Source organism: Betta splendens, chromosome 1 (genome assembly GCF_900634795.4).
Source record: "Betta splendens chromosome 1, fBetSpl5.4, whole genome shotgun sequence".
Lineage (NCBI taxonomy): Eukaryota > Metazoa > Chordata > Actinopteri > Anabantiformes > Osphronemidae > Betta > Betta splendens.
In genome coordinates, this window is record NC_040881.3 from 8138752 (window position 1) to 8161174 (window position 22423).

Sequence of the window (22423 nt, forward strand, 5' to 3'; positions counted from 1 at the left end):
GTGACCAGCACGTTCCAATCAGAACTAGTTCTAGAATTACAGTACATTGTTTGATCGTTGCTGTTTGCTGCGCAGGACCTGCGACAGGAGGAGACTCGTCAGAAGCTGAATTTAAGCGGCCAAATCCGCCAGCTAGAGGTGGACAAGAACACGTTGCTGGAGCAGCAGGAGGAGGATGAGGAGGCACGGCGCAACCTGGAGAAACAGCTGCAGTCAGTGCAGGCTCAGGTACAATCATTCATATTCACAGCGCATGCACCTACACAACTGCCGCTCTGACACACAAACAGATTTCAGGTACCAATGATTATTTGACTGAACGCCAAGAGAAGGTCCAGGAAAAGGTTTCTGCTGTGAACACCTGTCATTCATGCAGATGGCTGTTTAGCAATGAGGATTTGCAGGCAAATAAAAATCACATGAAATGAAAATTTGAGCAGGATTGAACTGCATATGTTGTATGGTCAGATAATTTTGCTGCAGCTGATGTCATCACATGTAGGATCACTTATTAATAAAATGAATGAAAGTAAGTGTCTCTCCTAATTGTTTTACATCTGTACTGTTTAGGATGACTTGAAAATGTTGCATATTCTTTATTCATTTTTTGCATAATCTTTGTTTTGTAGCTGTTCGAGACTAAGAAGAAGCTGGACGAGGATGTAGGAGCAATGGAGGGCATGGAGGAGGTGAAGAAGAAGCTCCAGAAAGACCTGGAGCTAGCTCACCAGCACCTGGAGGAGAAGACCATATCCTTGGACAAGATGGAAAAGACAAAGAACAGACTGCAGCAGGAGCTGGATGACCAGGTGGTGGACCTGGACCACCAAAGACAGATAGTGTCCAACTTGGAGAAAAAGCAGAAGAAATTTGACCAGGTACATTAAATGACCCAAAATGGTTGAGCATCAGATTGAACCACTGTCCGTGTCAGCGCATTGAGGCCATTGTTTGATCACGGCCCTCAGATGCTGGCTGAGGAGAAGACCATCTCTGCTCGCTATGCTGAGGAGCGAGACCGGGCTGAGGCTGAGGCCAGGGAGAAGGAGACCAAGGCACTGTCTATGGCCAGAGCTCTGGAGGAGGCGTTGGAGGCCAAAGAGGAACTGGAGAGGTTCAACAAGCAGCTTCGTGCTGAAATGGAAGATCTGATAAGCTCCAAGGACGATGTGGGAAAGAATGTGAGTCACATTAGAGCTTCGTCTTCTTTTTGCGTATGTTTTTCACACCATTGCCTGGCTTCTCCTGCAGCTGTATTACTGACAGGTCTATCTTGCCATTGCATAGGTCCACGACCTGGAGAAGTCCAAGCGCACCCTGGAGCAACAGGTTGAGGAGATGAGAACCCAGCTGGAGGAGCTGGAGGATGAGCTCCAGGCCACAGAGGACGCCAAACTGCGTCTGGAGGTCAACATGCAGGCCATGAAGGCTCAGTTTGATCGAGATGCGCAGGCCAAAGACGAGCAAGGAGAGGAGAAGAAGAGGGCACTGGTCAAACAGGTGCACGGGACAAATGGCTCATAATCTTTAATGGTCCTATGTTTATCAGGAAATAGAGAATTTCCCTCTACACCACTTTAATGTTGTGTTACTTCACAGGTACGTGAGATGGAGACAGAGTTGGAGGATGAGAGAAAGCAGAGAACTCTGGCTGTCGCTGCCAAGAAGAAGCTGGAGATGGACCTCAATGAGCTGGAAGGACAGATTGAAGCTGCCAACAAAGGGAGGGAAGAGGCTCTAAAACAGCTCAAGAAACTCCAGGTGAATATGCCACAAATGCTATAACAGTTACATCAGTGACTTTAACACCTGTAGCACGTTACTGCTAATTGTGTTTGACTGTGATGAGGCACAAGCTTTTCTGCTGTCACAGCCGTTGGTTTGCTCCACATTATATCTGCTCTCCTGCAGGCTCAAATGAAGGACTATCAGAGGGAGCTGGAGGAGGCCAGAGCCTCCAGGGATGAGATCTTCACTCAGTCTAAGGAGAACGAGAAGAAGCTCAAGAGCTTGGAAGCGGAGATATTACAGCTGCAGGAGGTCGAGCTTTACTGGAGATAACCTGATTGTCTGTGACGTCTGCCGCTTAACAAGAACAAAGTGAAAGCATGATGGCTTTAACGTGTGATGTTGTGTAGGACCAAGCAGCAGCGGAGAGGGCGCGTCGACACGCTGAGCAGGAACGGGATGAGCTGGCCGACGAGATTTCAAACAGCGCCTCTGGAAAGTCAGTGTCTGCTTGTTTTTACTCATTTTATCATTTACTTCAATAACGGTAATAAAAGATATAGCATTCACAGATGCTACCTGAGCAATTCAGTAGGAAAGTAGATGGAAGCAAGAACAAGACACCAGCGTGTTTGTGTGTGTCAGGTCGTCACTGCTGGAGGAGAAGAGGAGGCTGGAGGCTCGTATCGCCCAGTTGGAGGAGGAGCTGGAGGAGGAGCAGGGCAACATGGAGATGCTCAACGACCGCTTCAGAAAGTCCACCATGCAGGTGGGGTGTCTGCACACAGCACAGTATTAACAAGACCGAAACGCACATTCACACAGGGAGGAAGTAGCTGTAACTGAAACGTTACAGACCACACGCACACCCGTTTACTCACCGTCTGGTCTTCACCTCCGCGTCTCTCAGGTCGAAACCCTGAACACTGAGCTGGCCGCGGAGCGTAACACCGCCCAGAAGAGTGAGAACGCGCGGCAGCAGATGGAACGGCAGAACAAGGTTTGCTGAGCTAAGCTAACATCTGTGGATCTACGGCAGATCACCTGCACAAACTGCTTCATGTTGCCAGTCACGTAAAATCATGTGTACCTGAACACATGTGTACATGTAACTGTCGGTGTGACTAAAAAAAAGTGTTTAATGCTCACTACGCTAACAGTTGGACATTTTAAATGCAGGAGCTGAAAGCCAAGCTGGCGGAGTTGGAAGGAGCTGTCAAGTCGAAGTTTAAGGCAACCATCACTGCACTGGAGACCAAGATCCTGCAGATGGAGGAGCAGCTGGAGCAGGAGACAAAGTATGAGTGCGATCTCCTTATTGCATCCTTATAAAGGTGGTGGATTAAGCTGGTTGTAGCACAGCTTGCTAAACAACTAGTCTGAAGATGGTGGTCTTCTCTTTTTCCTGTAAACTTTTCAGGGAAAAAGCAGCAGCCAACAAAACTGTCCGTCGCACTGAGAAGAAGCTGAAGGAAGTCATGATGCAAGTGGATGATGAGCGTCGTCATGCCGACCAGTACAAGGAGCAGGTATGGACGTGCCTTCAGAGCTCTGGTTTTACTATTATGAGTCCCTAACCGTCCCTGACCTCCATCTGTCTCCCTGTGTGTCCATCTGCCTTTCAGATGGAGAAGGCCAACTCTCGTCTGAAGCAGCTGAAGCGCCAGCTTGAGGAGGCGGAGGAGGAGGCCACCAGGGCCAACGCTTCTCGCAGGAAGCTGCAAAGGGAGCTGGACGACTCTTCTGAGGCCAACGAGGGTCTAACCCGGGAGATCACGTCCCTCAAGAACCGCCTCAGGTACTGGGAGTCTGTGAGAGACTGAACACTTAACAGAGTTAAAGGCTTTCCTTGCTGTTCCTGTAACCAGTCAAGCGTTACCTCCTTTCATCACAGACGCGGGGGTCCCGTCAGCAGCTTCTCCTCCAGCCGCTCAGGGCGCCGCAACCTCAATCTGGACGGCGCCTCTGTCGATATGTCGGACGACGACGCCGACAGTCGCTCCGGCGACTTCAACGAGACCCAAACCTCCAACGCCGAGTGACCGCAGTGACCCGGTCACGTCGCCCCTCTACCCGTCATCAGCACCCACTACTTCACCTCATCCACCTGTGACTGCACCCTGTTTTCCCTTCCCAACATGCTCTGCTTCGGCTTTTCTATGGAGTCACTGACGGGACAGGAGATCGGAGCGACTAGCTGTCGTTGGGTGAAGCCAGGCAGAGCTGCTGTTTTTCTACCCGTTAACACTGCAGGGAAAGTCTGCGTCCTCCCTGAGGTCTCCCTTCAGCCGTGGAGGGTCACGGAGGCCAATGGACAGGTCTGCCTTACTCCTCTGGCAAGCTGCTAGTCTCCTTGGCCATGTATCATCTCAGCATCATAAAATAACACACCGTCCCATCAGTGAACCCACCTGCTCAGCTTAGTGAGAAGTGTTTGCTTAGAAAAAAGTGCTTTTTATACTAAGGAACCCGCGTGCGTGGTGTCGGTGGAGGCTGTGACGTGTCTGTAAACTCACTCTGTACTGGACACGCAGGACTACGAGGATTTCACAGATGTTGTTTCACATGTTTTACTCACTAGTTGTGAAAAGGCCATTCCACATATCCCTTCTTCCCAGTGTTCACACTGTCGATCTGTTCACTGTGGCCACCGGGCCGCACAGGGTACAGATGGCAACACTACAGAAACAACAAGCATCAGGGGATGTGGCAACGTGGATGAGAAGTGTGCTACTGTGGGAAAAAAAAGGTATATTATTTTGTGTCTCATCTCAACATTTAATGAAGGAATGTCAAGCTGGGCTTTAACTGGTTTTAAGCTTATTGTCCTCCAGTGTGTGTTGGCCGGAGCTGCCAATGATGCTGGAAAATGCACAGAACTGCACAGGAAGACGTTTGAATTTTAACAGGAATGAAGCTCCTACAGAAGCACTAAAGTGGTTCTCACTCATTTTCAATGTAACACTAGGTGGTTACAGCTTACGGGAAACGTGTGACTTGTTTAGACAGGAGACTGAAGGTAGTCATCTTCTCTGTGTTTGTGCCTCACCTCACTTTATGTTCAGGTCAGCCAAGTCTGATTCTCAGCGATCTCTGGAAACTTGATTGTTTATCAACTGTTCTGAAGGTTTTCCACCGAAATCTTTCAATACAGTCAGCGTGGTACATTTGAAGAATTTTTAACAATTAAGTCTGCTCAGTAAAATGGGAAATGGAAACATGCTTCACTCAGTTTGTGATAAAATATAAACAGTTATTTTAGTTAAATGTGTGAATATTAATGCCACATTTTACTCCTTATCTGAATATTATGTTTGTGTCATACTGTACGAGCTTTAGATTGGTTACAAATGCAAGTCCAAACAATCTCACCTTGTTCACCACCGGTGGTTGTAGTAGTTTCTGTCTCGGTGCCTGTTGAAAGTAGAGGTTAGTGAGACGGAAACAAAATGGAAGTGTTAATTATTCCTCCAGGGTTTTCACTGACTGATAAAATGAGTCAGGGCAGCGTGGTGCCATGATTTACTAAGTTAAATCCTGACTCCTCAGACGTTTCACTGACATAATCAAGCACTTAGTATCCAGAAGTCGTCTGAAAATGCTTTGAAATTTTCATTGACGTTCTTTCGAGTAGTATTTTAGTGAATTGAGATACAACAGCCGCCTCAACCGTTGAACCACAACAATGTGAACACTAAATTAGGGACCCACCTCCACCCTTTACTCTACATTTAGTTCCTTTCCCGTATTTAGGACATGCCGATCAGGACGGTCGTCGTCTTTGCCCTTCCAACGTTAACACTTAACGGTATGTTTCTTTAAAAGTGCCTTGGACACTAAGAACATCAGCGGTCGAGGGTTCCATCCTGATGTGAAAACACTCCGAAAAACTGGCACATCATGAAAATGCTCACACTTAATCTTTGTTTCTTTTTGTATTTTTGCTGTGCTTCATATCATATCCGCTGTGTACCTCCATGTTCTTTATAACCTAGTTAGGAAGCTCGGGTCAAAACCTGCATTACCATTAGCTACATTAAAAGCAGGCAGCTGTAGTTCCCCAAATAGTTTTTGTGCTGAGATGTATTTCCCCTGTTGGTCCCACAGGCGAGGTCTTAGCACTGGAGGTGTTTGGGGAGTGAGTCATAGCACAGGATTTCATTTGGTTGGAAGCTTTAACATCCACACGTAGTCGACGAGCAGGCGTTCAGCTGCAGACGCCCTCCGTTTGTTTCTGGTTTACCTGTATTTCTAGACAGTATTTTTTCTGTTTTGTTTTGTAAAAGGAAAATAAAGCATATTCATTGTAGCTGAGACGCTGTCTGGGTTGATTGGTGTGCAGGACCACCGCTGTAGTAAAGACTCGCTTTCACGTTGAGTCATTTCAGTTCTTCATTTTACCTCTTAACTGTTTTATAGAATAAAAGTTGACCAAATAATTGTCTGCTTTAAGACAGTTAAGACACATTTTCCTATTTCAATATATTTTTTTTAATTTTGTTTAGGAACAAACCACCTTACTACACCTACACAGATGAACTGAACCAGTCAGTGAAGTCTGACTAACACCTGAGCCTGCATCACTGTTAGATTTAGATTACAACAGCCTAAACCAAAGGCCTTTTACATCATTTTTACCAAAAATAAACATTAATGGAGTTGATTAAATCAACTATCAAAAGAAATGTAAAAACAAGAGGTATGAAAACCACCTGTTTTGTTTAATTTCATAGTTGACACACAAAGAATCTACAAAAAGACCAGATTAAGTAACCAGTTAACCACAAAATGTCATTTATCCTCCCCCAAAGAAATCACAATGTATAAGATGCCAGCCACTGCTCCGGTCACATGACTTCACAAGGACGTTCTGAGGGACCACATGTTGATACGGAGGTTTACAGTTGTGGGGAAATCAAATCACACTCTGACCAGGAGCACCCCGTCACGGAGAGCTACAGGAACAGTCTTTGGCGTCGTTCTCGGCGCCCTGGTCAGTCAGACACACGGAGACGAGGAGGAGGAGGAGACTCAGGAAGAACGGCTTTGTTAACGGAGGTATTCAGCTGAGGGAAGAAAGTATCTAACGGTGTTCAGACAAAGAGCCGAGCCAACTTCAGCAGCGCTGCTTAACAACACGCACAGCGTTTACGTCTGTTTTCCTCCAGACGCCTCTAGTTCTTTTGTACTAGTGTCTGGACCGTTCTACAGAGTCACAGCCGGAGGCACCGGAGGCCCCGCTGCATTCACGCCACCTCGGCAGAATGGGCCGACAGAAACAACACTGATTTCACATCTAAACCCACGTCTGAAACATTTGCTGCAGAACCATTGGAAGCTCAATTACATAATTCACCAAAAGTGAATATACTACTTTCCATAAAGTAAATATAATATTACATATTGTATCCCATTACTTGTAATGAAGTCTAATACAAGCTATTCTTTAAGGTTGTACATTTAGCAGGACCTCCCTCTACAGATGTGCCCACAGCTGGCTCCGCCTTGCCAGAATGCAGGAAAGCGTGCCGTCGTCCCCGTTCTGCCAGCGCTGCGTGAACGCAGCGCGTGAAAGTGACCTTTGCATTCTGTCTGAACACGCACCAGGAGAAAAAGGAGTCTCAAGTCACAGAATAACATCTACAAACATTCACAACTCCAGAAATGCACTGACAGGCTGAGTAGAGGTTGAAAGCCAAGCGACGACTTGCACTTTTGCATTGAGCGTTTTACAGTCCTGCATAGATCTTTTTCTTACGTTTTCAATACAAACTAAGGCGTTGTGTTATATTAGGTTGGTTCGAGTCAATAAGCTGAAAGTAAAATTTTAAAATAATAATAATTAATTCACGAAAAACAAAATTCAAGTAGGCTACAATCTTGACGTTCCCCTCTCTCACAGGTGGCTCCCCTCTCCGCTAGAGGAGCCCAGAACTTTTTCAATTCAAGTCTTTTTTCCAGAAAAGGTCCAGTGTGAATCGACAGCACCAAGAACACACTGAGCGAGAGAGGGGCATCAAACTTACACTTAAAAGGGGAGTCACGTCCTCACAGAATAATCTGGAAAATAATTAACAGTATATTGTGATATTTTATATGCACATACACACACATTCAAATCAACCTCAACACGCTCTCTGTCTCTCTCTTTCTCTCACACACACACCATGTTTTTGTCCCTGTGTAAATTACAAATAATTTATCAATATTAATTAATTTAAGCTACTACTTAACAGTCATTTGTGGTAGCAGAGGTGACCAACAGTAAAATTTCTACAGACACAATGATTCCCACATCTGAGACATAAAACAGAAAAAAAAAGAAAATCAATAGTCAGTCTGTTTCTGTTTTATCCTTTTGTACTGCAAGAACGAGAGTCCTGTTATTACACAGAAGCTTAAATACGAATTATATTACGTAGCGTACTACTACTCTCATCTGTACCACCACCACCACCTCGCTCACACGCAAGCCACAGTGATCAAGGTCGGTCATATGTAAACATGTTGACAAAAATAAAAATAAGCAGAACAAAAAGAAGTGTTCTCATCATTCACTCCGTCTTGTTCTCATACCAATTTCATTAGAAAATACTAATGAGTTAAATTAACTCATCCTTTGCTGTGAGGATAAACTAATTCTTCTTTTAGGTCCGTGTTGCAAGAGGCAGTGAAGCCCCGCCCCCTCGTACCACAACATGTCAGTCAACGTGAATCAAAGTGAAGATTCCTATTGGTGGGTGCGTCCGGGAGGCTGTTATTGGTCAGTGAGATTTCCTCTTCATGTCTCCACCCTGGCTTTGGTTCGCATCTGAGTGAAGAGAACATCAGGTTATCACAATGCATCTCATCCATCAACCTGAAGGAGCTCTCGCTGACTGAAGCCTGAGCTCTGCCTTTGTCACTGCCCCACCTTAAACTCTTGGGTGAGGCAGTAGGCTACAACTGATTTCATAGTCCTCCTACTCGCTTTGTGCGACTTGAGTTATTTCACCGGCAGTCAAACATGAGGTTTGCTGCACAGACAGAGCGTAAAGACTGTAAACAGCTGAATTAAAAAGCCAGCGTAGAGTTGGCTGCAGATGTGTCACTGCTCCTGCTGCACTGGCACTGGATGAGTTTCTGATGTTGGGCTGTTTAGATGCTTCTTTGAGCCGTGCCCCTCTCTTACCCCCAGGTGGCACTAAACTGTGAAATTATCATCCGTACGCAGGTGAGAGAATCAGCTCCAGTAGGAGTGAGTCGAGTCTGACAAAAACGTCTTAAGGAAATGCAAATTTGTTCATAACTGAGAGTCAGATCTCACACAGCATTATCACGTTATCGAACCATGTAAACAGCCATGCATGAAACTGAATCTTTCCTTTCCTCCTTGTTTTCTGCAAACCACTGCACAAGGGGCATCTGTGAATACATCCAGTAGCATTACAGCATGCGTCTACTGTGCTACAGCTAGAGGACAAACCAGTAGCATGCCAAACACCAAACATACTGAGGCAAGCAGAAAGTTACAGAACACAAAACACGACCGCTGAGCAGAGGATGACAGGTCGACAGATATGTGTGAGAGAGAGAGAGAGAGAGAGCGAGAGAGAGAGCGAGCGGGAGAGAGAGAGAGAGATGGATGAACAATTGGAGAGATGCAGATTACCTGAGAAAGCAAGCTGCAAGTGAGGAGGTAGGGCAGCCTGCGACCCTGACTGGAGACTCTTATACAGATCTGAGGAGAGATGGAGGGAAAGACGGACAGATGAGAGGGAAGAAGGCAACAACAGCAATGAAGGGCGGGTATTTAAAAAAAATTTGATGAAGGGGAAACATGTTCAATTCAAAAGCCCGGCTACAAAGGAGGGGAAGGATCAAAGTCACGTGAGGCGTTCAAGTACACAAAAGGGACGAGATGACAGATGAACACAAAAAGGTGGAGGGAACAAAGGGGGGTGGACAATAAAGGATGACGACAGGTGAGAGGGTCACAGACGTGAAGCTCAGCAGGCAGTGGACACACTGCTGCGCTGCTCGGCTTCACACACCCACACATCCCTGGACTGAAAACCGACTTCTGATGAGCACAATCATGTTTAAAATAATGAGGATAAAATAAAGATGATAGGTTTTTTTTACTATGGTACTTTGCTCTAAACGTGTTCTAGGCTGCAGCTGAAAACAGCAACAAGGACGAAAATGCTTTTCAGCACTCGATAAGTAATGAAAGAATATTGTTTGATATAATTGATTTAAGCATGGACAAACATTGTTTCGTTTGTTTTCAGGTGCCATGCTTCGAAGATTAAAATGATTAAACACCAGTGTGTTTTCTTCTGTGGTAAACCTACAAAAACTTGTTAATTGCCGACTTTTAAAAAAGGACCATACAACAACTCCTCCTCACCCATCAGGTCGCTCTGTGCTAGGGGGTATCCTGAGTTCGAGCTGGGGCCTGAGCCCATACCAGTGGCCCCCGCGGCTCCAGAAGGATTGAAGTTGAGTAGCGAGGGGAACTGGAAGGGGAGAGAGATGGGCACCAGGCCTCCCAGCATCCCAAAGCCCAGGGGATGTGCTGAGGGGCTGCCCAGGAGGCTGGAGCCTGCCGTGGAGACCTGCAGGAAAAAGGAAGGTTAGTTCATTTCACCCATGAAGTCAGGCCGCCTTCTAACCCACTGCAAGAATGAAGGAAGGAGGAAACCTGCCTGCGAGAGGTGTGATGTTGCAGAGGACGTGGTCAAAGTTCCTGAAGCCACCCAACCGTTTCCTGCCTTTGAGCCTTGGTTAGCTCCGCCCACCGCCCTCTGCCTCGGCCCGAGGCCTGACGGTGACGACGACAGAGGCGTTTTGTCCATGTGACTGCTGACGGCTGACACCGCTCCCTTGGCGTTGTTGGCGATGTTGATGATGCTACTGCTGCTTGTGGTGGACTGAGCTTTCTGGCTTCCGGCAAAGCTGCAGCTGCCCTGCGTCTGCTTCACCTGCCCGCCGCCTGAAACGCTGAACGGGGGCCGAAAGGTCTTGGGGGCTTTGGGGGCGTACTGGTGCTGCTGCTGCTGCTGCTGGCTGGAGATCATCTGATGGGCGAGTGCGTGCGACGGCGAGGATGATGGGGAGGAAGATGGCGGTGGGGTGGGTGCGGGGGGCCGAGGGGTGAGCTTGATGATGGATGAGGAGCTGCTGCTGTGGGAGGACTTGGTGAGGGTCGCCTGCATGGGCGTGATGAAGTTGGGCTGGTGGTGGTGGTGTGTGTGGGACTTGGCTTGAGAGGAGTGTGACGTATGGGAGTTGGGCGAAGGTGAGGGGGGACAGAACTGTCCCTGTATGTGAGAGGTAGCGCCGGAGCGGGACAGGGAGGAGGGGGAGGAAGAAGGTGTAATGCTGCTGCTCACGGTGCTGCCGTTGCTGCTGGTGCCACTGCCTTTAGCGCATCCCTTGCTCAGCCCGTGAGCTGCCATAGTCCCCAGCATCCCAGAAGGACCGACGAAGCCCTTCTGGTGTGGGGGCAGCAGAGGGGAGGCTGTGGGAGGAGGCCGCTGCTTGGGAGGCGAAGGGGAGGGGTGTGGACGCATCTTGCCACCCACACCTATCACTGTACTCTGCCTGTGATTGGGTGATGCCATGGTAACCAGTCTCTGATTCTGGGTTTGGCCCACAAGACCTGATCCTTTGATGGGGCCATAGGGACCATCTGCAGTCCTGGAGGCCAGTGACAGACCTGCTGCCTGTGCACGGGCCACAGAGGAGACAGCTTGAGAGGAAGAGGAGGTAGAAGAGGAGGTCGGTAGCGTTGTTATTGTTGTTGGCAAGTTCCCAGCAGATCCCGCCGCCAGCGGGGCAGACTCCACCTTGGACAGGGAATGATGCAGCCCTGCGGACGTGGCCGGGGCAGAGAGCTGAGAGGCCGAGGGGTAGTGCGGCGTAACGGGGGGAGGAGAGGAGGTGGGTATCTGCAGGGGAGGGGGGGACAAAGGGCTGTCGGACGGACCTAGGCCCTTTGATGCGTTGCTGAGGAGGGCGAGAGCATGGGAGATGGAGTCCAGAGACGGAGCGGTCAGATCCTCGTCCAGGGAGTCCGACAGACAGATGGGCTCTGAGGCCAACGCGGAGGAGGAGGGCTGGCGGCAGGAGGTTAGAACGGATGTGGAGGTGGGTGGAGACTGTGTGGAGGTCATGGTGAGAGGTGGCTTGTGGATCCACAGACCCTCCTATGGAACAGACACGTGAACTCATCAGCAACGTCAACCTGCTACATTTGTGTGGCAGAAAATCTTCCTAATTTGCTATTTCACAGTTAACCTAAAAAAAAACAGGCAAACTCTACATTATTTGCATCAAATGTGAAAAAATTAAATTATTATCATTATATAAAAACTGTTCTGTCAAATGAAGCTTCAAATCTTGCGGTCACTCACCTTGGCTTTAGCCTTGGGACCAGGCACCAGTCTCCTCTTTACCCTGTAAAGAAAGATATCCGCACATATTCACCTTGTCTGTTTGCATTTGCAATCAGCACAGTCTTGAAGAAATCCCTGAGTGGCCGTTTGGATAAAGCAAATACTTACAAGTTTCCAGTGATGTGACTGTGAACACTTAGACTCTCCTTGAACAAAATCCTAAACAGAAGAAGCAGCGGTTTAAACAAAAACATGGAGCGTTAATTTGTCAGAGTCAAATGCAACTAATGGATCAATATTGGATTTGATATTTCCAAGGAGAAACGATGGACATGTGTAATAAAAACGACCGTCTGTTTTTACAAGCAGAAATACAGTACAGCTCTAAAAATAGTACTTGCTCTACCTAATCTGACATCACACTGAGGAACTAGAACAAAAACGTGCCCAGCCTTTAAACTCTGGATATTTTATTTCACTTCAATTATCAGGCAACGTATTTTTTTATAGTACTCTACTCACCATCAGTATAAACAAGAAGCTACTTATGCAGAATATTTACGCACAATCACATGAATAACAACACGCACCTGGACTGCATCCAGCCCTTGGGCCAGAGTGGTTTGACCTCGTTCTCCAAGAAGGCCTTGAGGTAGTCCTCCACGGACAGAGAGCACTGGCTCTCCATCTCATAGCAGCTCAGCTTCACTCTCACCAAGCTGCACAGCAGGTTCCTGCACAAACACAAACATCCAATTCAGCATAAATCGCTCATTAAAAACCTACGCGATGCTGCAGGTGCAGAGCCCATAATGACTGAGGATCCTGCAGAGAGTCGAGAGGTAATAATGACTAGTTAAAAAGCCCTTTCTAAAAATAGGGAGCTGTTGAGAAAATTAATGATGGTTGAAAAGCAGTGGCAAGTGAGTCTCAAGGTTATTTTACTAAGACAAAAATTCTTCATTCAGTCTACATTAATCCACACAAACAATCAGCATCTGCATCATGTTTTTGTAAATGTAAATCCATGAGGTGCCAACTAGCAGGAATGATCCTCAGGGCATTTTTCCACCTGATCATTTTGCAGAACTTTCGGGGCCTTGTTTTCGCCCAGCTCAGCTGGAGCAAACTGGGTTTACTGGCTTACACACCAACATGAACACAAGTAAGTAGCAATAAAGTCAATGAGACACGATGCTGAGCCATCTCTACACAGCCACCTGAGGTTGTCGTCCCAGATAAACTTCTTCCGCGGGCCCATCACCCTTTTCCCAGGTTTCTCCTCATCTTCTTCCTCTGAGCCATTTTTCTCGCCCTCCTCTGACTGTTGCCTGCAAAACACACATGAATGAAGGCACATGAATATCTCTATTGCTGCATTTAGGCTGTCGAATGTCCAGCTGAAAGACAAAGAAGTGGCTTAATTAAAGGCTTACTTTGCGACTCTGGCCATGCAGTCCATGTTATATCTCGCTATCTGCTCCGGCATCATGCTGCACACGGCCAGCTTTAGCTTCAACAGTGGCGCCCGCAGTCGGTCGTCCTGCGAGAAGGCGAGAGTTGGGTTAAAAAGGAAAAAAACAGCTGAGAATGATAAACTTTGTGTGCTTATAAAAAGTAGTGAGGTCACAACCACACAATGTCTCTATGACCACAGAGTTTCCCACCCCACTCACAGGGAACATGTCAAATGAAGTGGGTCTCTATCTAAAGCCTGAGGTTTTGTGCTGTCACTGAAACACAACCCCATATTAACCAGATTGAGTCATTTACTGAAGCTGCAGCATTTCCAGAATCTTTTCAGATGCAGGATGTGCTGAGGCTTTTAGTGAACACAGAGAAATCAAAAGGCTGCAGCAGGGAGATCAATGCAACGCGCAGGGACTCCCGCTTCCTCCACCGTTGAGCCTCGCTCACCTGGATGTTGAGACTGAGCTTCTGCAAGCGTTTGAGGAGGGCTTCTTTGTTGCACGGCACAAACGCCTCTAGATGCGAGTAGATCGCTGATCGCACCTCCGGCTGCTGCTCCTGAACCTGCAGCTCAATACTGAGAGGACAAAGGAGTCAAGGTTGTGTAATACAGAGTAGACAGAAGATTAAGAGGTCGTGACTGATGGGAAAACTGCATAAATGTGCAATTTAAGAGCCTGATGAAGAACAGGGGGCAGTGTGGGATAAATGCAAATGATGAATGGCGTTGAAGAGAAAAAGAGCAGAATGAAAACGAGAAGCGAGTCATTAACACGGACAACGTAAGAGAAAACAAAGCATTTGTGAACAGCAGGAGAAGGTGACGAGGGAAATCTGCTAAAAATGAGAGAGAGAGCCTGAAACGGGTGGTAGAGAGCAAGCCGGGATTTGGCTGGTGGTGATTTAAAAGCTGTCCTACTCACTCCAAGAGAATGTTATTCATGTCCAGCGTGAAAAATTTCTTCCTGCCCTCCTGATCAAACTGCCGAGAGGCCTGTGGGAGAAAAGGTTGAGTCAGCAAACAACAGCGTCCTATTCAGTGCAAATACATACACATACATCAGTGGCGCTGAGCCTCGGAGGACAGCGCTGATAGGAGCACAGTCCCCTGTTTTCCGCCTGGTACTGACCTCCATGATCTAATTTTAACCATAGCTCCTTATGGTGCCTGCGACGGCTAATTGAAGGGGTTCAACTGAACTCTGGGTCTGGTCAGTGCAGGCCTGGTGCAACGGTTGTCATTCAAACCCATAGATGGGTTGCATCCAGTTGCAAACAACCTGGTGTTGTTTTATAGCAGTGTTGTAGTTTTTAAAGGTTAAGGCTGTGCTGATTCTATCTCACATTAGGTGTCAAGGATCTCTTCATCTGGAAAAACAATAGATTAAAGAAAGGTTGTGCTAAACACAGTGGGTGGAAGGTCGCAGGCACACAGGAACTACCTCTACGTCTTCTATTAAAGGGAGAAAGGAACGCTGAATCTCTCATTATCAGTGGGAGCAGGAAATAAATTCATTTCATTTTTGTTTCCCTGCCTGCCTCCTCGTCGTCTCTACTTCACCTTTGTGTCCTTTACTTACATCATCCTTTTAACTGCCTCTCTGCATCTTTTCACATTTCCACCAGCCCCCAGGAAAAGATTTCTCTGCTACACACTGACTCTGTGACTCTGAGATGCAGGAGGCAGCAATGCCAACTCTGCTGTTTTAGTTACATAAAGCCCTAAGGGCGCTGCTGGGAGCCAATACTTTAGAAGAGATTATTCTTGTTGGACAAAACAATAATAAACATTGTGTGCCGCTTCCTCGGCCGATTGCCATTTGTGCTTAACTTCAGTCAACAGGCCTCACTGCTGATCACAGTCACCCACAGTTGTTCTAGAGTTGACTCACCGCTCGCAGGTCCTCGATGCGTTTAATAAGAGGAGCGGGCAGCCCATCAGGCAGCACAGGCGGTGAAAACAGCCCACTAGAAGACCCCAGGCCTCGCCCTGGGCCTCCTCCTGCTGCTGCTGCCTTGTGAGTGGGAACGCCAACTCCAAGAATGCCGTTCTCTCTGGCCGCCGCCATGGCGTGCTGCTGGTCGTTGTCCAACAAGCTGAAGTCGAGGTCGCCTAGGAGATCCTGCAGCTCCTTCTCATTGGCCGAGCCCAGCAGCGACATCACGGCGGGGTCGGATGTGAGGTCCGCCAGCGAGAGGTCGTTGCTGGACGCGTTGCATTGTGGGTGGGGCGCGTTGGAGGCCAACAGGTGGTTCGTGGAGTTGGCAGGGTGGGGCTTGGTGGTCACGCCTGCAGCCAGGCCGTGTTGAGCCATGTTAGGGTTTCTTTTCTTGATCTCGTCCTTCTCCCGGGTGAAGCGGCGGAGCATGGCAGCCAGGTACAGCGAGTCCTTCATCAGCTTCTTCCTCTTCTTTTTCTCCGGTCGGTGGAGGTTCAGAGTAATCACTCTGATGGAGGAAAACACAAAACATAGCAGGTTGAGTTCATCTCTTCATCTAAAGGCTCGGTCTCTGCAAGAAAATATAGTTTGGCTTTTTGTCTTAGTGCCAAAAAAGATTAATGGGAGAATTTAATAGCTCTCACTTTTTTTCCTCTTTGACCATCGACAGTCCATTATATTGAACTCCCTCGAGACCTCAGGTGTAATTACATGAGAAACCATCATGCTACTGTGATGAATAAAGCCACAAGTGGAAAACCAACCTCACTTAGTACAGTTCAGTTCACCACCAACTTCAGAAACGCATCCTGAAACTCGACTGAGGAAGGACTTTGCCCTTTCTGCACAGAATCACCACCAAATTCTCTGGCCTGAACTCATGTAAAATGAATGGAATGGCGTGTTCGGTGGTCAGATGAGTGCATGCTTCGGCTTTCTGCCTCTGATTGAGAATGTATGGTGCATCGTGGGGAGGAGAGGCAAACTGGAAACATGCATCAAGCCATAATCTGAAATTATTTGACTAATAAAACTGAAACTCGATTTTCACATTTCACACAAAGGTGATATAACTCATCAACGTAACTTCGTTAGGTTGGTCACATTTTCTATTTTACTTGAATTAACAAAAAAGACCCACAACCTTCAGAGGCTGGGTTTGTACACATTTTGACAGCCGAGGTTCCTAATCTGAATTTTGACCTCGTTTACTGTATGACATCTGAATAAAGCTCAATAAGCAGTTTTAATTCTCCCTGAGTTCATTATTAATGCAGCATGTAGCTTTGTGATTATATGTGTGCAGCCTCCTCAACAGAGACTGATCAGAAACTGGGACAGGGTTTGCACACAGTATCGTGGTTAATGCTGGGATAAGTGCTTTTTTATAACAGCTTTGAGGAAAAAAAAGACTAATTTGGGCAAGAATTGAAATCAGTCAAACTTATAAATGCAGGTCAGCTCCAGTATAATAATTTCAGTTATCTTGGCTTCTGAATATTACAATGTTAGACAAGTCCTTCCATGTGTCAGATGTCATTGATGCTTTGTCATGTAGAGGGACTGTCAGTGTCATTAATCCCACCTACAATGATTTGTCAAATGCTGGCAAGTACAGCTGTAAAGAGGTTGATTTTAGGGGTGGGCAACAATTCCTGAAACCAGGCCTCCCCTCTACTTTCTGAAAAGCATTAACAAATCCACCAGCTGACCTTAAGGAAAGCACTAAAGAACGTGATTTGTTTACATTTAAGGAAGCTGTAATGAAATGGAGCAGTGACTGACATTTTCACAGGCAAACTGAGGCAGCGACACGCGACAAAGACAACTCAGAAACGTGGGGAGAGCTGTGGGGATTCTGAGGGATTAACCTGTAGTCTGCTGTAAAGAGCTAACACACACACACACACACAATTTGTTTCATAATGGCACAATGGCAATAGCTGCTGCTATTTTTGGAAGCCGTTTTCCAAATGGTGGCATGTCAGAGAGTTGGGCCTATCTAAGCGTGGATAATGGAGCATTTTCTAGAAGGCTGCTGGTTTGTCACAGCAGCCAAGCGCGACTCACAGTCAGCATCCGTGGCTCATGATAGATGCATGAGAGGCTCCGCACACACGTAGAGGGAGGTAGTGTCACACAAGGTGGCGGGTTATTAGCAGCAGAAAAAAGTGGACAAATGCGTCATCACACATTCACAGTGGCTCGCGTGATCATCCGAAAGGTCAGCGTTTCAGAAGCTTGTCCATTTACACATTTATGTAACACACAGCTTTTTTCGACCCTTTAATAGCTTAGCTTTTGGTATTAAATCACTTTTTGAAGATGGAAATATTTTAGGTATGGTTAATATTTTGCACAAGAAGTGTTGACATAAAAATAATCACTGGGTGACGTGATCATCACCAAGTGATGATTATTATATTGCTGCCATAGTTCTCACCCTTGTTTAGGTACTTTCTTCTTCTTCGGGTTTTTTTCCTCCACACTGTTCACTTCCTTCTTTTTCCTCCTCTTAATCACCTGCTCCCTGTTGTCATTCAGCTTCTGAAACAAGAGCACACACACGCCCTACTGTAAGTCCAATAAGCAGATGGTGACAGTGCACGATGGCAAAAAAAATCAATTCTGCACTCGGAGTGTGCGCATGCATAAGCGAGTGTGTCCTTCACTTCTCTGCAGTGAGAGAGAGCATCTAAAGCACGCGTCAAAACTAATCAACACAAAATTAAATTAAATAACAAAAAAAATGCAATTACAACTGAGTAAGATGTTTAGTAACCACCGTATTTTTCAAAATAACAACATTAACACAAGTTCATAACTTGTCTAAGGTCCCAGGTGTGTTTTACCCGGACTAAACCTAGCAAAGGCAGATTAGAAATGTTAGAAATGTATAAGAGGCTGCATCACAACGTTCAGATATTTATATACAAATGACTTTATAATACAAACACTGAAGAAAACTAATTACTCATTTTTCACCAGTTTTTACATTTGGATCGCCACAACCTTAATCATCATTGAAACACTGAATAGTAAAACTCATTCATCCATTTTTTGCTAATTAAGGTAATCTCACCTTGTCTTCCTCTCCCTCGGAGTCAGAAGCTGCTCTGAACTGCAGCGTGCCAGTGTTGATGTAAAATCCCCCCAGCTTTGTGGTCAGAGAGGCAGGCACCAGCTCATCATACTGAGAAAAACACCAGACACATTTAGTGGTATAAGATTACAGGAATAAAGAAGAAACTTCCTTCACAACATAATGGCAATGAACTGTGATGATTTAAAATGTATTTAGTAGCTGATAAAGTTGTGTAAACATTTTACAAAGCAACCTTCTGCTGGTGTGTAAAAATTAATGACTTGCTGTGCACAAAATAAATAAATCACTAGTCGGAATTAAAGATCCTGGCACAACAGATGAAAACATTTGTCATCACAGAGCAAATGAAACATAATAAAGGGTAAGAGAAACTATTCCAGTTTACGAGCTATAAACAAGCAAATACAAATATAGGTTGATGGTAATAAGGGACTATCTCTCTTTAGATATACTGGTGTATCAACGTTTTGCATTGAACTATCAAACTGTATCTGCCTCAACACAACACAAGAGAACAGTAGTTCAGTGATACACTGCAAATAAATCAACAGATAATAAGACAGACAACAAACTACTAGGTTATTATAAGGCCAAAGAGAGTCATCGGACTCATTTAACATTAACACCCTGACAAAAATAACAAGTGAAAAGACTCCTAAATATTAATGAAGTGAGGGATACTCACAGCTTCTGAATTGTCTATAAAGGGGTCTGTCTCGTCGTAGCCAAAGCCTATATCAATCAAATCTTGCATTCTGTCTTTTCTCTTCTTCTTTCCTGTATTACCCTGAAAAATTAAACCAAACAGTTCCAAAAATTAAGTTTGGATTTACATAAAAATGCCTTAACCATGAAGCAGCCACTGTTCACACAGTGGAATGTCCTCTCTTTCTCTCTGTGCCACATGTTGTAGGGACCATGCAGAGATGTTTATATACTGTGCATTGTGTGCACATGTGTGAGTCAAAATGTGAAAAAACTAATTAAACCTACAAACTAATATGAATCAAACACTTTTGTATGTGTAGAAATTTCATAGCCTTAAAGTTAAAGAAAGCAGCTGTAGAAGAACAAGCAAAGTTTTTAATCTTTTTTGGTCTGTGAAATTTTAAATGTATTGTAATTAACTAGTATTAGTAAAATACTAATAGATGTTATTAATGTAACATCAATAATCAACTAGAGGGCAGTTAAAAGTGAAGTGAAATTGTAGTAAAATGATGTTAAACCCAAAGGAGGCGCTTTAGGCAGAGGTGTTATTACATTAACTGGCCACTGTGTTTTCAACTGTAAAATGTCCTCCTCATATGTTTAAGTTATGTGTTTAGCTGCCGTCACACCTTTCCTCCCATTTCTAGATGTCTCAAATAACTATACTGATTCCAATGACCCGATAGCGCACACTTAAAGAGCAGCAATGACAAGACTCACATATTTATTTTCAAACTTTTTTGCCAGAGCCTCGACCTGAAGCCTCTCTCTCTCCTCGTCGTTGAAGGGCTCGTCGGGATTGCGGGGCGCAGACGCATTATTCTTAACCTGGGGGGGGGATATTAAAAATAAACAAACACGGTTTATGTGAAGAGGACCGATCAGCTGATCTCGCGCCCGCTGAACCCGCATCGAACTCTCAGGACGAGAAAGGCCGCAAATAAAACACAACGACACAATGTGGCAACGCCGTCAGCCGCCTCATACAACGCAACAAAAACACGGCGAATCTGCTTCACACGTTTTGGTGTCGAGCCATCAAAGGGGATCTAGTGGCAGCGAATATAATAACAAGACAAACTTTTTTTCCGCGCCAGCAAAACTACATTAGAGCTGCGGGGCCGAGGCGAGCGGCGCCCCGCTCGGATCCCCCAGCTCTGACATCGGCTACATCCTGGTCCTTCCGTCGCTTATCTCTCTATCTATCCATCACCCGCAGCCAGAGGGCCAGGCTGCGTGCGGCAGGCATTCCCAAGCGCTGTAATGGCTGTGTGACTGGGCTGTTGCTGGGCAAGTCTGACTGAAGGGGACACAGGTAGCTGCACGAGATCGGCTCCGTTCCGACACGTGCGAAAGGGGAGAAAAACGAGGGGGCGTCTCGTTGAAAAAGAGCCACAATCCGTTTGTCGTAGCGGACGAAGTTGGACGAGTGGCCGAACAGCTGCTGGCTTTGTGTGGAGTAACACTAGTGGTCAGTTCCAGCCACGCTAAGGACACGGTGCCCCCCCCCCCCTCCACTTAGTCCGCGCAAGCACTTCCACGGGCAATAAATGGAACTCCAGCCCGGCCTGGTAACAATAAGCTGGGGCACGCTACCTGCAGGCTTTGGATGAGTTCCCCGTAATTAAACTCGGCGGAGGAGCGGTCGTCGGGCTCGGACAGCGGCAGGTTGAGCCGCACCGTCGCCCGCTTCTCGGCTCCAGCCTCGTCCCTGTCGTTGCTTTTGCCGAGGCGACCGTTGCTGGCGGCACCTCCTGCCCCGGTCGTCGCGTCGACCTCCCCGGCTCTGCCGAAGTTGATTTCGGCCTCATCCTCCAGCCGGCGTTTCCGAGACTCCGCGGCGGCTCCAGCTGCGAAGGCCGAGAGGGTGACAAATTGCACTTTTCTCGGTTCGGCCATTTGACGAGCTGCCTGCCTGCCTGAACCTCGCTCCGGACAGACAGCGACAGCGAGGAGACGAGCTACTTCGCGAAACTACTCCAAATTGGTGGGTTGAAGAAGGTTCCGCGAAGCTCCGACGGCTGCTCGATGCCTAGGCGGACGTTAGGGCCTCCCCCGCACCATACGAAACGAACTCCCTGGGATGCGACGGTCGGGGAAAAGTTGTTTTTTCCGCAGCTACTCGCATCCTCAATCTGCTATGGGACCGAGGCATTCACAGGAGCCATCTTGGGTTTCGGGAGTAAATAAAATATCAGAAGAGAGTGGTCGCTGCGCACGCGCGTACGCGCAAAGCGGAAACATCGTGACACGCGGGGGGGTCAGGGCGACCAATCAACGCGTGCCCCGACCTTATCCCCGCCCCCGTGACACCAGGCGATAATAACAACACCGTCAGTACTATTATGACCTTTAGTGATTGTGGAGTGAAGGACGGGCGGGCGTCGGTTAACAGCTGCAGAGCTTCACCTTTGCGTTTCTGTGTCTGCGCAGGAAAACGCTAAACCGTGCGTTTCTTTTTCGGTGGCTCGTACGAGAACACGTCCGAAACGGAAGCCGGAGGATTGGTTCTCACCGTACAACAGCCGATTAAGTTACACAAATGAACACCTGTTGATATGTAGTTTAAAGGCTCCAGCGAGATATGTCTGCACAATAAAACGAACAGTCTGCTTTGATTAGTCATTTGTGGACTGACACCTTCAATAAAATGGTTAATCCACCTGTCACACATGCAAAATGGATAATACAGACCATCTGGTCATCGTTTTTCTACTGGATTTCAATTTAACATATCAGACACAAAAATCACAAGGTTTATTTTATTAAGAGTTTTTAACAGTCCTGGAGCTTATTGTAATAAAACGTCATAAAATTCTAATCTAATGTGATGCGAGGAGTAAACATTAACTTCTGGAAACATTAGTTGAAATCATGACATTGATGACACTGGTTAATTAGTGTTCTCAAAGTTGGCATTACATATACACTTATGTTTGAACATTTTTTCATCTTTAGACTGAATCCTATACAGTGACTAATTTTCAAACACAAATCTTTTTTTTTCTTATAGAATAAGGTAATGAACTCTAAAGCTCCAAAAGTATTGGCATCAGTGTGTGAGTGTGAGAGGGAATGTGTGAATG

The 22423-nt window shown here is 46.5% G+C and overlaps 2 protein-coding genes across 10 annotated transcripts in view; one reads left to right on the plus strand and one right to left on the minus strand.

The window, feature by feature from the left end:
• The window catches only part of LOC114854167 (myosin-10-like), a 33825-nt gene extending 27783 nt beyond the window's left edge, over positions 1-6042 (plus strand). For all 7 annotated transcript variants that reach the window (XM_029148331.2, XM_041071086.1, XM_041071085.1 and 4 more), the window contains 13 exons: positions 76-228; positions 630-878; positions 969-1181; positions 1288-1500; positions 1600-1761; positions 1912-2040; positions 2139-2227; positions 2374-2497; positions 2639-2728; positions 2908-3026; positions 3149-3257; positions 3354-3526; positions 3623-6042. In XM_029148331.2, the coding sequence (XP_029004164.1) occupies positions 76-228; positions 630-878; positions 969-1181; positions 1288-1500; positions 1600-1761; positions 1912-2040; positions 2139-2227; positions 2374-2497; positions 2639-2728; positions 2908-3026; positions 3149-3257; positions 3354-3526; positions 3623-3770 (1971 nt within the window). In that variant the 3' untranslated portion in view covers positions 3771-6042. The remainder of the gene's footprint in view (positions 1-75; positions 229-629; positions 879-968; positions 1182-1287; positions 1501-1599; positions 1762-1911; positions 2041-2138; positions 2228-2373; positions 2498-2638; positions 2729-2907; positions 3027-3148; positions 3258-3353; positions 3527-3622) is intronic.
• A 388-nt stretch (positions 6043-6430) lies between these two features.
• Positions 6431-21543, minus strand: LOC114854204 (ubinuclein-2-like). Of its 3 annotated transcripts, XM_029148400.3 has the most exons (17): positions 20934-21543; positions 20058-20165; positions 19312-19413; positions 18603-18713; positions 17964-18067; positions 15473-16028; positions 14504-14574; positions 14028-14157; positions 13547-13653; positions 13331-13441; positions 12701-12844; positions 12279-12329; positions 12129-12171; positions 10419-11921; positions 10121-10328; positions 9380-9448; positions 6431-8539 (listed from the first exon to the last, which is right to left on the minus strand). In XM_029148400.3, exons 1-17 carry the CDS (start codon positions 21234-21236, stop codon positions 8493-8495), a joined length of 3768 nt encoding a protein of 1255 aa, XP_029004233.1. In that variant the 5' UTR covers positions 21237-21543; the 3' UTR covers positions 6431-8492. The 3 variants fall into 3 exon arrangements, with proteins under 3 accessions (XP_029004233.1, XP_055365171.1, XP_055365180.1); XM_055509196.1 differs by lacking the exon at positions 9380-9448; XM_055509205.1 differs by lacking the exon at positions 6431-8539 and having other exon boundaries at positions 9430-9568.
• Positions 21544-22423: the final 880 nt, after the last annotated feature.

Excerpts from the sequence above, each read along its gene's own strand:
- LOC114854204 (XM_029148400.3), bottom strand. The coding sequence starts at position 21,236 with ATGGCCGAACCGAGAAAAGTGCAATTTGTCACCCTCTCGGCCTTCGCA. Across the intron at positions 19,414-20,057 it reads AAAAGTTTGAAAATAAATAT|GGTAATACAGGAAAGAAGAA; the intron begins GTGAGTCTTGTC and ends TTAATTTTTCAG. Across the intron at positions 16,029-17,963 it reads AAGAAAGTACCTAAACAAGG|AGTGATTACTCTGAACCTCC; the intron begins GTGAGAACTATG and ends TTCCTCCATCAG.